At 44.9% G+C, this 14,364-nt stretch overlaps 2 protein-coding genes across 6 annotated transcripts in view; one reads left to right on the top strand and one right to left on the bottom strand.

The window, feature by feature from the left end:
• Mtrr (5-methyltetrahydrofolate-homocysteine methyltransferase reductase) overlaps positions 1-13,607 on the bottom strand; it is a 24,020-nt gene extending 10,413 nt beyond the window's left edge. Inside the window, exons 1-9 of one of the 3 annotated variants that reach the window (XM_033756176.1) lie at positions 13,449-13,607; positions 12,924-13,085; positions 9,436-9,589; positions 7,258-7,375; positions 4,220-4,461; positions 4,083-4,120; positions 2,874-3,002; positions 1,587-1,740; positions 854-942 (exon numbers count right to left, since the gene is read on the bottom strand). In XM_033756176.1, the coding sequence (XP_033612067.1) occupies positions 854-942; positions 1,587-1,740; positions 2,874-3,002; positions 4,083-4,120; positions 4,220-4,461; positions 7,258-7,375; positions 9,436-9,589; positions 12,924-13,049 (1,050 nt within the window). In that variant the 5' untranslated portion in view covers positions 13,050-13,085; positions 13,449-13,607. Of the gene's footprint in view, positions 1-853; positions 943-1,586; positions 1,741-2,873; positions 3,003-4,082; positions 4,462-6,640; positions 6,677-7,257; positions 7,376-9,435; positions 9,590-12,923; positions 13,086-13,448 lie in introns of those variants that run through there. The other 2 variants (XM_010640966.2, XM_010641082.2) reach the window with 2 other exon arrangements.
• A 659-nt stretch (positions 13,608-14,266) lies between these two features.
• Positions 14,267-14,364, top strand: part of Fastkd3 (FAST kinase domains 3) — a 9,183-nt gene continuing 9,085 nt past the window's right edge. For 2 of the 3 annotated variants that reach the window (XM_010641310.2, XM_010641182.2), the window contains exon 1: positions 14,267-14,343. The gene's annotated coding sequence lies outside the window, so the exon portion shown is untranslated. The remainder of the gene's footprint in view (positions 14,344-14,364) is intronic. The other variant, XM_010641251.2, reaches the window with a different exon arrangement.

Here is a 14,364-nt window from a genome sequence, read left to right as displayed (position 1 = left end):
AAAAAAAAAAAAAAAAAAAAAAAAAAAAAAAAAAAAAAAAAAAAAGAAAAAGTTACAAAAAAAGAGCAAACACTACATCAGGGAGAGGACAGCCTAATTAGATCACTCCATACTCACTGACAATCCACGATTGACAGGCACAGCTCGGGAAATGCCACTTGAGGGAGACTGTTAAAGCTGTTTCAAGAAAATATTCTTCCTGGTACAATACTGACCTCTAGTGGGTGTCTTTGAATTCATTTAAATAAACATCATATAACCTACCAAAACCTTCGATGTTTCCTACAGAATTCTGATTCATCAGAAAGGAATTACATAGGGTTATACAAAAGTGACCTAAATAACTCAGAAAGTGGCCAAGTATGAGTGTGCGTGGGGGAGTCTCGTCATCTTCCTGTCATCAAGGAGACAAAAATGCAATGTATACTTGGACAGCACAGGATTTCATCACTGTTTAATAGGCTAAGGCAAAGTCAGTGTCTGGGAAAAATCAGACTAAGAAAAGGATTTGTTTTATAAATCTCATCTTAATGGAAAACAAAAATTTCAATATAAACACAAGAAAAAAATATTTGATTACAACAATCATAAAGATACCACATATCCTTGGGAACTAATTTTTAAAATGTGCTATAAAGATATTACTTTCTAAGACTTCACAAGGCAGATACTAGGTTCATTTTTAAAAAAATCCCAGGGCTGGAGATTTAGCTCAGTGGTTCCGGCACCTGCTTTGTAAGTGCAAGGCCCCGAGTTCAAACCCCAATACCAAAAAATAAAAAGAAATAAAAGAAATCCCAGACAGAGATTAAGCATACTTTAAGACAGCAACACAGAGAAGACAGGAAAATACCTTTCTCGGAACTGCTCGTATGTCAAGGCACCAGGTAAACATGAACTGGAGAGAACACTTCTCAGGTATGTGCTGGGGTGGGGCAGCTCCTTCCCAGGCAAACACAAGAAAGAGGTTCAGGGCACATGAACAGCGAAGAGCTCACACAAACCACACCTGGAGAACGTGCTCTGCATGTTACAGTGCTTACTAAAGTGCAACGAGTGGTTGCAATACTTAAATAGCGCAAAAATTCCCAGATATGACACAGCACAAAAACCCCATGTGAATGAGATGAAAGATTTATAAATTTAAGATATGCCAAATAAAAGAACAAAATTATCTAAAAAAAGCAGTGCTTCATTAGAACACACACTATTCCAGAAAAAGTATTTCATGACAGAGCTCAAGTTCAAGATTGTGAAAATAATGAATAGATGTTTGAATATTTTAAAAATAAATAACTGATTTTAATTACGGGGAAAACAATTATTTTTGTATAATAAAGACGTTAATAGCTGGCGAGATGTAAGGATATCATTTTCTAAATGGTCCTTGGCCACAAGTTCTCAAGGGCTGTTTGTGTTCGCGGTTCACATCCACCGCTGTCTGACAGCACAGAATACGCCCGCGTCCTACTCAGCGCCGTTCCCTGGCTATGCTGTGGCTCCTCAGACCCCAGGAGTGACTGAGCCAGGCAGCCACAAGGCACCCTCGGAAGTCCAGGCCTGGAACTGGGCCCCCACCTGCGTACCTCTCTTCCGGGTGTCGGCTTTGACCTGCAGGAGGACGCGGTGGTTCCGCCCTCCAGCCAGCTGCAGCCTGTGGAGCAGGCCCTGCACCTCGGCGTCACTGTTGGGACACAGCACGCTGAAGGCATCACCAGGCTGATAAGAGAAATCTGTTTTCTGCAATGGGACCAAAATGAAGGAATGTTGTGCGTTTGAGTTGTAAGAACAAAAATGCAATTTTCATTAAATGACCATTTTAACACATGAACTGAAGAAAAGAGTTCTATAAAAAGAATTCAATGTGTTATGTACGTGTACTAACTCTCCACAATGAACACAACCAATACGTATGACAACCAGGTGCGAATATGAGAAATAAAATGAAAAGGAATTCTAACTGCAAAATAATAAGCTAATGAGTCAGCCCAGTTAATAAAGTTTGCAGTGAACCCTTGAGTTGTGACCGGCCTGACATACGAACGATTTGGGGTATGACCAGATTTTAGCTTTAACTTACAACCGGAGTCTTGAGTTATGACCCAAATGCTGCCCAGCTGTGCTTCCAGATGGTCTCACATACAAATTTAAACCTTAAAAAGCTCTGAAAGGAACCCTGCAACATCCTCTCCTGTGTGGGTTTAACTGAGGCATCCTAGTGTCTCTCTAAAGATGCTGGGATCTGCCTGTATATAGGAGAGAGGCTTGGAAGGCTGTGCAGAGGAGTCTGAGCCTTCAACTGACAACTTGAGTAACAACCAGCCTCAAGAATGAATTGAGTTCGTAAGTCAAGGGTCCACCATGTTAGTTGATGCCTTAAAAAAAGAAACCTCGTAATTATTCAGGGTACTGTCCTGCCTTCCATTACTGCATTTATTGAATGCAAGTAAGACCCTTCTCTCTTTCTGCAGAGTAAGTTACAGTAGTGTTTTAAGTGATCTATGTAAAAATCCTTACAAAACATACACACAAACACACACAAGTGCATACTATGATCTAAGAAGCTACCGAAGGCGATCTGTGTGAGTTTTTAACTTCCTTTTCCTTACTTTGTTCCTTTCCTTTAGGGAGGAAGAGAGAATCAATCACAGGGAAGGAGAACCAATCACATTCCTCTTCTAGGAGGGAAACAGGCTCCAGCCATTACCTGGCCAGCCGTGTGAGGTGAGGAGGCAACAATGGGTCAAGAATAAAAGCGCCACATGTCCCATCGAATGACTCTTCTTCTCTCAAGACATGAAACCAAGCACCACACAGGCTGCCTGGGTGCCCTGACGTCAGAACAGCACTGAGAAACAAATGTGGTCACTTACGGAAAGGTCCAGCTCTAGCAGCAGAGTGGTTTTTACAGCATCACTGGTAGTTAGTTGAACTGCCTTTGAAATTGGAACTTGAAAGACTGGCTGCTCCACTGAAGTCACAAATGCTTGACTTTCTTCCTCCTTGAGAAACAAATGTGATAAAATGCAACTGCAATCGTACCATTCCTTTGCTCAGTGACCATGCAAGACGTGCACGAGCTCATAAAATTTCCCGGTGAATGGCAGATATGTACAGATCTCACTGTTCAGAAAAGCAGCTCTTGTACATTTAAAACTCTGTGTCTATTACACACTAGAATTACTTGCACCTGCTCTGTGACCGTAGCCCATCACATCAGGCCAAGTGCTGTGAGTAACACTTCGGGTCCTAAAATGTCCCCCGAATGCAACAGCGGACAGAGGTGGAGCCTTTAGGAGGGGACTGGATCTCAAGGGCTTTGACCTCATGAACATCGGGTAAGTCACTGATTCATCGGCTGAGGTGCTGCCGGGAGGGGTGGGTGGTGGAATCTGCAGGCAGAGGGGCATGTTGGGAGTGGAGGTCAAGGGGTGGCCTCTGCAGGGCTTGACTGTTTTGTTCCTGGCCCCATCCTCACTCTCTGCTTCCTGGCTGCTGTGACGTGAGCCGCTCTGCCTCACAACTCCTGCCACGCTGTGCCACCTCTTCACACATTCAGGAGCCTCAAAGCCAAGGGACCACGCACTGAAACCTCGGAAACTATGAGCCACAGTAAATCATTCTTACCGGAAGCAGATTTTCTCAGGAATTGTGATAGTGACAGAAAGCAGGCTACATAGCTTTGTCACTTTCTAACTGTGGTAGCTTGCCAACCCTCCAAAACTTTTAAATTTCAGAGCATTTCTGATTTTCAGATTAGAGATGTCCCTGCCATCCATAACACAAGCCACTCTAACACAATGCATGAACTTCCTTCTTTGGAAAGGGCCAAGCAGGAAATGCTTTTGGCTTCACAGCACTCTGGGTTAATCACTCAGCTTTGCATCTAGAGCTCAAAAGTACCCACAGATACTGTGCAGAAAAATAGGCATGGCTGTGTGTTAATTACATTATTTCTAACTGAGAGACAATGGGTCACATTTGGCTAGCGCCACTTGCTGACCTCTGTTCAAATGGAAAACAAAACAAAGCAAACAGCCGTGGTTAAATAACATGACACAGCGCACAGTGAAACAGCTCACCTGGCCAAGGGGCTCCTGCAGATGCACCTGTAAATATGCTGGGGGCAAAGCAGGAATAGTCAGAGAGGCCTGCGCGAGTGGGGGTCCCGAGCAGATCAGCGAGGGTTCAAAGTCTCCAGTTAAAGTACTTGATTGACCTCTATTTGCTTCATTTTGTTCCAAAGCTTCAGAATCCTTTCTTCTTGAATCATCCAATCTCAGAAGTTCCACTTGAGATTCAATAGGCAATGACTCTGGCTTCGCAGCCTCTGTGCTCAAGGAGGCATTTGGCGCCCTTGGGAGACTCCCGTTCGTCTCCCCTTGCCCTTCTCTTGACCTGAAGTGCTTTTCCAGAGCCGCCCAGAGTCCGGCGATCCATGGCTCAACCACAAGTTCCAAACTGCGGTGCGATAAAAAAAGAAAAACAGAAACAAATGCCTAAGTCTTCCATTTAAACACAAATGTCAGAGAAGACTCATTTAGCAGAATGCTACATTCAACTGCCAGAAACACCGCAAATTTAAGAAGTATGACTGAGGAATCTCCACATGGACTTTAGAGTGGTTGCGAGAGTTTATGGTCCATCAGCAAGGGAGACAGGTTCCTTTCTTCCCACAGCGACATCAGCATTTATTACTTGATTTTTTGACGTTGGCCATTTTTCCCGGAGAAAGACGGAATCTCAGTATAGTTTTAATTTGCATTTCTCCTGTGGCCAGTGACACTGAACATTTTTTCATGCATTTATTTTTCATGCATTTATTGGCTACTTGTACTGCTGCTTCTTGTGTCTATTCGTTTCAGTTGGTCATATTTTGATTGGGTCTTCTAATTTGGGGATCTAGTTTCTGTTTAGGTTTTAGAGAAGGGAAAAGGGATGAAAAAAGAATTGAGATGTGCTCTGTACACGCACCACCTTCCCGTGAGGATGTAATTAGTATGTACTGCAGACATACACTAAAAAAATACAAACTGAAAAGGATGAATTACAAAGATGCAAAGAGTAGAATATTATCAAGTGTCCATTAGCACCACAGGTCTAAATACGAGCATGTATAAGGTCAAAGAATGAAGTGAAATATATATATTTTAGTAGTAAGGTAATAGGAATGCAATTTCTCTTAAATCATTTTAGAAGCTATAATTTTACTTTTTGTTGTTGTTGTTGTTACCAGATATCGAACTTGGGACCTTGTGCTTGAGAGGCAGGCAGCAACACTGAGCTAAATCCCTGGTCCAAGAAGCTATAATTTTAAAGAGGCTAAATTCTGATGCAGCTAACAGAACTTAGCTAAAACCCAAGGCTGCCCTGATGGTGCAAATGACTATTACATCAGTCGAATACTCCGTCTTCTTTGCTTAATGTACTGATCTTTCTCCTAAAGATGAAAATATCATCAAGAAATCATTTTGGATTAATACTAAATGATTTCACTAAATGAAAAAACTGAAGCCTATCAGTTCTACACAATTTTTGGGGTAAAATTTTGGGGGGGCTGTTCTGACCTGAGGGATAGAAAGCTCCATGTTTTGGAGAACTGAATTAATGACACCGTGGCAGTCCAGTCACTAATAACAGTGTCACTCAGCAGAAGCCTTCCCTACACTTTCCAGAGAGAAGGCTGAGGAGACTGCAGACACGAGAGCTCACAGCTCCATCGCTTTCCACTCCAAAGGCGCAACCGGCCACATCCAGACTCACGCACGACCTACTAGGACCCAGATGTAATTGCATTGTGCTCAGGTGGCACACAGCGCAAACTCTGGAAGTGTGGTCCATCTGCCCCAAGGGGCCTCCCAAAGGAAAGCAGGATAATAAAATCAGGCATTCAGTAACAGTTACCTTCAAAATACGATTCTAAACACTCAGAAAGGTTAAGCTGACCCAACCCTAATTGTGAAGACAGCTAATGTTCACTGAGCATTTGCCGTGGGACACGGGTGGCTCACACAGTGGACACTCGTATTAGCTTCTTTTTGGAGGGAGAAACCACGGCCCAAAAAGTTGAAGAAACCAGGGTTTCAACCAGTTGGGGCAGGGTGAAGGATTAGTGTGGCGGTCCACTCAGCAGGAGGTCTTCAGGAAAATATCTTCATTTTAGAAACAGGGAAAAATTCAACTGAAGTAGTTACCTTGAAAAGGTAAAAGGTGCAGCCTACTAAAGCACATATTCAAAAATTTTAATACTTTATTCAATAAACAGGCAAATAAAACCTTTAGAAGAGATGTAAAAAATGGCTAATTGTTGAACGTAGTGGATTGTCAGTATTGTATTAGCAATTAATCATAGCTTTTTAACATCCATGAGGTTCTGGCAAAAAATATGTCACATGCATAGAACTAACATAATGGGAGGGGCTGTCACAGAGCAGTGTCCCGTTGAGGACAAACGTGTGCTTTGGAGACGTGGCAAAAAAGCACAGCATCACAGGTGCAGAGAACAACACAGGATGGACACCAAGGGTGAGGGGAGTGAAAACGTAGGAGGCAGGAGTCTGCTACGCTCCCGGAAGGATGTGAGAGGAAGAGCGGGGAGACATCTGTGGATCTGCTGATTCCCTACACAGAGAATACTCACTAACACAGGGAGTGAAGATTCATTCAATACAGGTACCTAGGAAAATAAAAAGAAAAATGCAAGTGTGTATGTTGTTTTTGGGCTGAAATAACAAGAAGAGCTAACCAGCGGACAGGTGACAGCACCTGTGTGCGGAGACCTTTCAACAAACGTGGCAGGGTGGTTTCCAAGGAGGCCACAGGGTGCAGTGCTGACCAGGATCAACGAGAATAAAAGAAATGAAAAAGAATAAAAGCATGAGGTGATGCAGCCACTGGCCACTGAGCAGGAGAGAGCTGCAGGCCTACAGAGGCGTCTCCTCCGTCAACAGCCCTCTGCGTGGAGATGCCGCAGTTACAAAAGCTTCTGCACGTCCGGATAACTGCTCCTGGGCCCCTCTCCTAACCATACGAGAAGGGTGAGACAGGAAGAAGAGACACCAGCTGCACAAAACCAGCAAGAGGGAAATCAAGCCGGCTCATTTTCTTGGGCCCTAGAGCTCAAAACTTGAAAACTGTACCACGAGTTTCCGGGTGAAATGTCACGAGGGACAGTGGCCAACAAGCTCTACAAATTCCCCTCTTCCGGGTGTAACAACGGCCCCCCGGACAAACAGAAGCGCGTCGTGTCGCGCTTACCCCACACAGTCATCCGCATGGCCAGTGTCGTAGAAATGCCGTGCGCCGAGCTTCTGAAGTTGTTTATCAATCACCTTCCCCCCGTTACAGAAGTACGTGTATTCCGAATCCCCCAAACCTGGAGTCCAAACAGACGATTGGTGCACATTAGGGTTTAAATGTAAAAGATGTAAGGACCACATAAAGCATCTAAAACAATGCTGCTTCACAAGCTACTGGTGCAGGAAGAAATAATGTGTCGCTTCACATTTTCTTATTTTCCTTCAGTAATACTAAGTATGCAAACAATTTTCTATTTTAGAACCTTACAGTACCAGATATACTGAAGGAAAACAGTCCACCGTTTAAGGAAATATATACATTCCACATTTGCATGTCCATGAATCTGGTAAAACTATAGAAATCTTAAAACAAGGATTAGATTTAAGAACTACAACATCAACCAAGAGTGGTGGCACATACCTCTAAGTCCTGCACTCTGGGAGCCTGAGCCCAGAGTTTCAAGTTCGAGCCCAGGCTAGGAGGGCAATTTAGCGACTTAGCGAGACCCTGTCTCAAAATGAAAAAAATGATGAAAAACTAGAAGGGCTGGGGATGTTACTCAGTTTTAAAGTCTCAGGCTCAATGTCCAGCACCTCCAAAACACAAAACAAAACCCACATCTCTATCTACATACTTTTCTATCTTTATGAGGAGTCTGCCAACCATAGCCTCTGAACCACATACTGTCCACTACTGTTTTGTTTTGTTTTGTTTTTTGAGACAGGGTCTCACTATGTAGTTGAGACTGACCTGGAACTCATTATGAAGTCCCGGCTGGTCTCGAACTCACAGCGATCCTCCTGTCTCAGCCTCCCAAGTGCTGGGATTACAGGCGTGTGCCACCATGCCCAGCTGTCCACTACTGGTTTTGTAAATAGTTTTATTGGAACACAAGGACTTCTGTTAATTTACAGGTTTGTTACATGGCTTTGAAGCTCCAACAGCATTCAGGCAGTTGTGAAGGAGACTACATAGCCCACAAAGACTAAAGTCCCCAGGATCTGGACCTCTGAAATAAGTATGTGCTGTAATTGTTTCTGTGTTGAATTAATTAAGTTTGCTTCCACGTGTCATGGTAAGAACACAGACTAATGTTTCATACTTGGGTGAAACCTTATCACTGAAAGTTTTAGATCCTCAGCTGGGTAATGATGCCCATGTTCTCTTCCAACAATGGGGTGAGAAACTGCAGGATCCAAAAGCGGGTCCCATAGTAACCAGTGACTGAATGCTCTGCAGCCTTGTTTTTATAAGTGTTCTGAGGGATTTTCAAAGGAATATATGCTTATTCCTGAAAACACAGAAACCAGAAAAACTGCGGTTCATAGAACTTGTGAATACTGTACCCATACACTCACAGACAAGCTACACATGCAGATCCCAGCTGGTTATAAACCGAAGCTTCTAATCAGTCACCACAGAAAAACCCCTCTGAGCTACATGCTGTGCCCCAGAAATGATCCCCGAGGTTGAACGATACGAAGACAAGCTATGGACATCGGCCGTCGACTCCCACAGTGTCACCGTTTGCCGTGCCAGTAATTCTGATCCAGTTTTAATCTGTTTAAACTACACTCCAGAGCCCGGCCGTGTGCTTAAGCTGGGATGCACAGTGTTACAACCAAGGAGCTTTCAGAAATTCTGATATCGTGGCCCCGCCTCAGAATGTCAGAGTCCCTGGCGGTGGCCAAGAACAGGAATCATCAAGAACTCCCGCACCTGATGCTGACATGCAGCTGGGCGTGGTTCTCGGACAGAGACGCTCTCAGAATGGCCTGGGTGTTTTGCGGCCTGTCGTTACTGATGCTTTAAAAATTGAAACCGCATGAAACACTTCCCTCGTGGATTCTGTTTTAACAGTTTTTAGAGTCTGAATGCTTCAGGGTTGAAGTGCTGCACACCTTCGGTTATGAAAGCTACCGAGGTTCTGCAGAGGAATTAGTGCGCAGACCAAGGAAGCATTCATATCCACACAAGACCACACCCTGTTACATTTATTTTTTGGGTTTACACACAGAATTTATGTAAAAACAAAAGACCCATACCTTTATATTTCATGGTTTGAAAAGATATATTCAGATCCTAGAGCTAAAGCCAGTAAAAATATACAGTAAGACACAAAATACAGTCCATTACCTAACAGGCCATACCGCAGGTGAGCAAAGAAATCAGAGGGCAGCGTCTTGTCACGAATTTCTTTGACAAACTTGCGGGCAGTGTCAGGAGGGTCGCCGGTGCCTGTGGTAGAAACAACCACCACCAAGGGAGCTGTTTCCGTTTTGAGATCATACTACAAAACAAAGAAATCAAGTCAGGGACCTAATGCTATGTGCACTCATGCTTGAGCATATCAGCGAGGCAAAGCCATCAGCTTGTTTTCCTCATCTTGTATTTCCTTCCAACTTTCCTCTCCCGGTTACTAGAGATGGGTGGTGGAACGATCGGCCCAGGCCCAGGCGCCCCTGTTCAGTCAGGCTGTCCACAGTCAGTCGCAGCTCAGCGCAAGCATGAATTTGTTTTGCTGACGTGAATCAAGGGGTTAGGACAGTGGAACATGTCCTGTGTCTTCCTCTCCAGGCACTTCAGCAGAGCTGGGACCCATCACCCAGGGTCCCCGCTCACCCGACTCCTCAAGGCAGGACAATCAGAGGAGAGGGGACGGGCATAACAGACTGTGCCACTCTCTCTGCCCCGGGCCAGACGTTCAGTGTGAGCGCTGATCTGCAAGGCGAACAGACGCAAAGGAGCAAGGATGACACCTGAGGAACCACAATGAGCTCCCAGGGGAAAAGGCAGCTAACAGGGCGGGGATGTCACTCATAAGAAACTTAAAAAGAGGGCCGGGGATTTAGCTCCGTGGTGCTGCCACCTGCCTTGCAAGCGCAAGGACACTACTTTGATCCCCAATACCAAAAAAAAAGCAAAAAAGAGAAAGTTAAAAAGGCAAGCACAAAGATCTTAAAAGCGGGGAAGGGTGAAAATCAGAAATAAAGAAAGCAGACACATAAGCATCCAGGGTTAAAATGGCAGGGCAACAAAGGGGCAGCGAATAGAATATTCTCCTTTAATTCATTTCTATTTCAAGATAGTTGAAAACAGAGCAGCTGTGAAATCTTCAGCGAAAGTCAGCTGCATACGTATTTATAACGCAAAGGCAGAGGCACATGGGAGTTTAAAGGTGGGAGACTGGGCGTGAGTCCTCAGCCTCCGGGGCCTGAGTATGGACCGCAGCCCTCGTTCCTTCAGGGCTCCAGGCAGCTGAGGGCGTGATCAGCGCAGTGGGACTCTCAGTGCTGCCAAGTCCTATAAATCAAGTCTTTCTTCCAATTCTTTTGTAAATTTACTCAAAGCACAGCATTTCACCATTTCTTACAGCTCCATTAACTGCACTGCTCCTGAAAGTGACCTAATTTGGATCCAAAGAATTCCCCTTCTTTTACTTTACCTCCTGCGTTGCTGAGGACTGGACCCAGGTCCTTGCACATGCTAAGCGTGTGCTCTTTCACTGTGCTAACACCCCCTGCCCGCACGTGCATACTTGCACAACGTAAGAACATGAGCTTACACTGTACACGTTCTTACACACTAGGGTGCTACACGAGTTACAGGTTAGCCTCTGTACAGAGCTGGGAAAGTACCCTTGGCAAGGACTGCTGCAAATTAGGAAGCAGTTTTCAACGTAGGTGATGAGCAGCTGGAGAAACCATTCACCTAAAAGCACAGCTAAGGTGATGTTGAAAAATAAAAATTCACTATTCAGCTTCTGTCAGGCTCGTGACTCATCAGAGTCACTCTTACGATCTACTCGCTCACAGTAACGGGTTCAGGCTGGAGCCCCTCAAGCAGCACCGTAACGTAAGTTTGCTTGAAGTCACAGTGCAGGGACAGAGCCTGCCGGCGTGTGGACGGATGGTGTCCTTGGGAAGTCTGCTTGTGTGACTGTCTGCAGTTACACTCCCAGCGCTTCATGAAGGAACCAGATGAGCTGGGGTTATAATTCACCGGTGCTGCTGCTGACTGTCTTGCCTCTGGAACCTGAGATTTGTGAAGGTCACAGAGGGTTGAAAACTTAAGGGAAGGGACACTAGCAAGCTAACTTTTGATGTCCCAAAGTGAGTTTAGACTGCTCGGTATCTGGTACATCATCAGCTGGTATAAAGCCCCTACTAACTGTTAGCGCCTGACTTGTCTGGAAAATACAATCTACAAGTCTCAACTAACTCAAAGAACACAGAGCGGAGTAGTATGGTGATGCACACCTGTAAGTCCAGCACTCTGGAAGGCTGATGTAGAAGGACTGCAAGTTTGCCCCAAGAAACTTAGAGAAACCCTGTCTCAAAACAAAAAATAGTGAACGGGCCTGTAGCTCAGCATGAAAGCCCTGGGTTTAACCTCAAAAATCTAAAAAAAAAGAAAAAGAAAACAGAAAACACAAACTGTTAAGGACTTATATAACCCAACGTAGGATGTCTGCAGAGAAATACTGAATGTGCAGACAAGCAGATCGAGACCTTAAGCAGCTGAATCCTCCCCACTGCTTTAGATTCTATCTCACTACCTCAAAGAACTAGGATTAGAGATTCCATTTGACCCAGCCATCCCTCTGCTGGGCATCTTTCCAAAAGAATTAAACGCATCATACCACAGTGATATGTGCTCACCCATGTTTAGAGCATCACAGTTTGTAATAGCTAGAACTTGGAAACAGCCCAATTGCCCATCAGTTGAAGACTGGATAAAGAAGATGTGGCTTTTGTATAAAATGGAGTATTACTCAGCCATAAAGAATGAGAAACTAGAGTCATTCATAGGAAAATAAATGCATATTGAAGTCATACTTTTAAGTGAAATAAATAAGTCACACATGTGTAAATACCAAAGAGTTTCTCTCGTGTGACAAATCAAAAGTGTAAATAAGATCCAAATGGTCTACTTGACAATGTGAAATAGGAAGAAAAGGGCTAAAGGTGTAGGGAAAGTGGGAACAAGGGAAAAGAAAAATATGAGAAAACGAAAAAATGGAAAAAAAAGTTTTTGTTAATAGGGAAGCGAGGAGAGAGTGAAGGGAGGGCAGGGACGAGGGGAAAAATGAGAACCAAGACCTGTCATGTAGAGGTGCAGGATCCCAATGATGAATGGAACTGTACTGTGTGCCTAAAATGTACCAATAACCTCAATGAGGAAAAAAAAGTCTATCTCACAACAGAATCCAGGCGGCCCTTCCTCAGAGGACCTCTCACTTGAATGTCTGGTCTTAGGGGAGCTGACTGGGGACACTGAGGTCCCTGAGGTAGAAAGCACATGTGCGTGAGCAAATACCCATCTCACCTGTCCTCATGGCCACCTTAAGGGCTGCACGAGGCCTACACCAACGCCACGGTTTACAGCTAAGGAGTAGTCACTTGTTTCAGTTTCTGAGACTGCATAGCCTGATTCAAATGTGTATCTCTATGCTTAAGAAAAGCTGGTGAAATTCTTCAGTACAGGTGCTAAAGTGAATTTCTGACTGTTAAAAAAAGATTATAGTGGTATTCATCACTTTATCATGTCGTTTAACAAATGTGACTTCCCAATCAAAATGCTTCGATGAATAAAGCACAGTGAAAATTGGCAGGAGCTCTTACCTTATCAGACTCGCTAATACAGTGAAGATCTGCAGAAAACCCACGCACTACCGCCTGCTCACGAATTTCTTCTGCTATGGCCTTTGCCTGTCCTCGCTGTGTAGCATATAGTAACAAAAACCTCATCACCTCAAGGAACGTGCTGCCACCACAGAGGTGACACTGAAAGGAATGGGAAAAGAGATTTTCTTTTTAATGAAGTAATAACAGCCTACAGTATTAGCTCTACCGCAAGCTTTAAAAAAGAATGCAATAATACCCACACATACTCTGAAGTAGTCTTCTCCTTCTCTAAATTTGTTGCTTAGCACTAACTTTAAATGAAATAAGGAAGACTTCCTCAAATTCCAGAGAATACAAGTGAGAATCAAATTCTAATTTGATGACTGGCAAATGAGAGTATGAGATCAAACTACTTTGGGGACTTGAAACTGTCATCCGGAATGTTGTACCTGCAAGCAAGATGCTCAGCTGTTCTGTACCTTGATTGCTTTGATACCTTAAAATTAGGATCCTAACACCTACCTGATAAAAATATGATACATTGTGCAGTTCCTGGGCAAAGCTTATGACCCAGTATCGCTTCAAAGACTAAGACTTCTTTCCATCTCAATTCAGACATCTTTTGTTTCCTCTTTTTTAAATAGAGGTAGGCTGGGCATGGTGGCAGCACACGCCTGTAATCCCAGCTCTAGGCAGAGGCAGAAGGGCTGCCTCGAGGTGGGGGCCAGCCTGGACCACAGAGACCCTGCCTCAAAACAAAAAACAAGACAAAAGAAGTAGAACTCCCATTAAAATTACAGATTTCTGGTTCGTATTCCACCATAATTCTTAAAAACTAATCACCGTACTACATCTCATCAAAGTGCATATTCGTCTGGATTTACTCATATCCAAACCTTAGATTTTGGTGAATGAAACAGTGGAGTTTTATGTATCTCTGACCCACCTAAGGCCAAATGAGCCACAAATAAGGAGATACAGCGTCTATCGTGAAGTCCGTGGGGAAAAGAACCCCAGCCCTCCCGGGCTAGCTGAGTCAGCGGGTCGGGCGGACGTGAGGACGCAAGACGCCGCGAGGCCAGGACAACGGTGTCATTCCCGGCTCAGCCGCTCCGGAGCTCCCTCCCACCCCGGGACCCTGTCCACCGCGAGCCCAGACCGCTCCCCTGGCCCGGTTGACCCCGGCTACTGAGGTACCCAGCACTCACCAGGCGCCCGGAGCTTGAACGAGGCGCGCATGCTCGGCACCTATGGCCAATAGGATGCTCCGAACAGACCCAGGCCAATCGCGGAGCGCAGAATGTGGGCGGTACGTGCGCGTCCCCGGTCCCGCGCATGCTCGGTCTCCGCGCGAGTACGGTGGCTCGCGAGGCTTTCCCGCCCGGTGGTGTTCTGAGCGCGGCTCCGGCGAGGCTGGGTGAGTGTCCTCGCGGGCTTT

The sequence above is a fragment of the Fukomys damarensis genome, unplaced genomic scaffold (genome assembly GCF_012274545.1).
Source record: "Fukomys damarensis isolate Sample0158 unplaced genomic scaffold, DMR_v1.0_HiC HiC_scaffold_1, whole genome shotgun sequence".
In the NCBI taxonomy this organism is placed as follows: Eukaryota; Metazoa; Chordata; class Mammalia; order Rodentia; family Bathyergidae; genus Fukomys; species Fukomys damarensis.
Note: the sequence above shows the minus strand (reverse complement) of the source record. Positions and strands in the feature narration are given on the sequence as shown.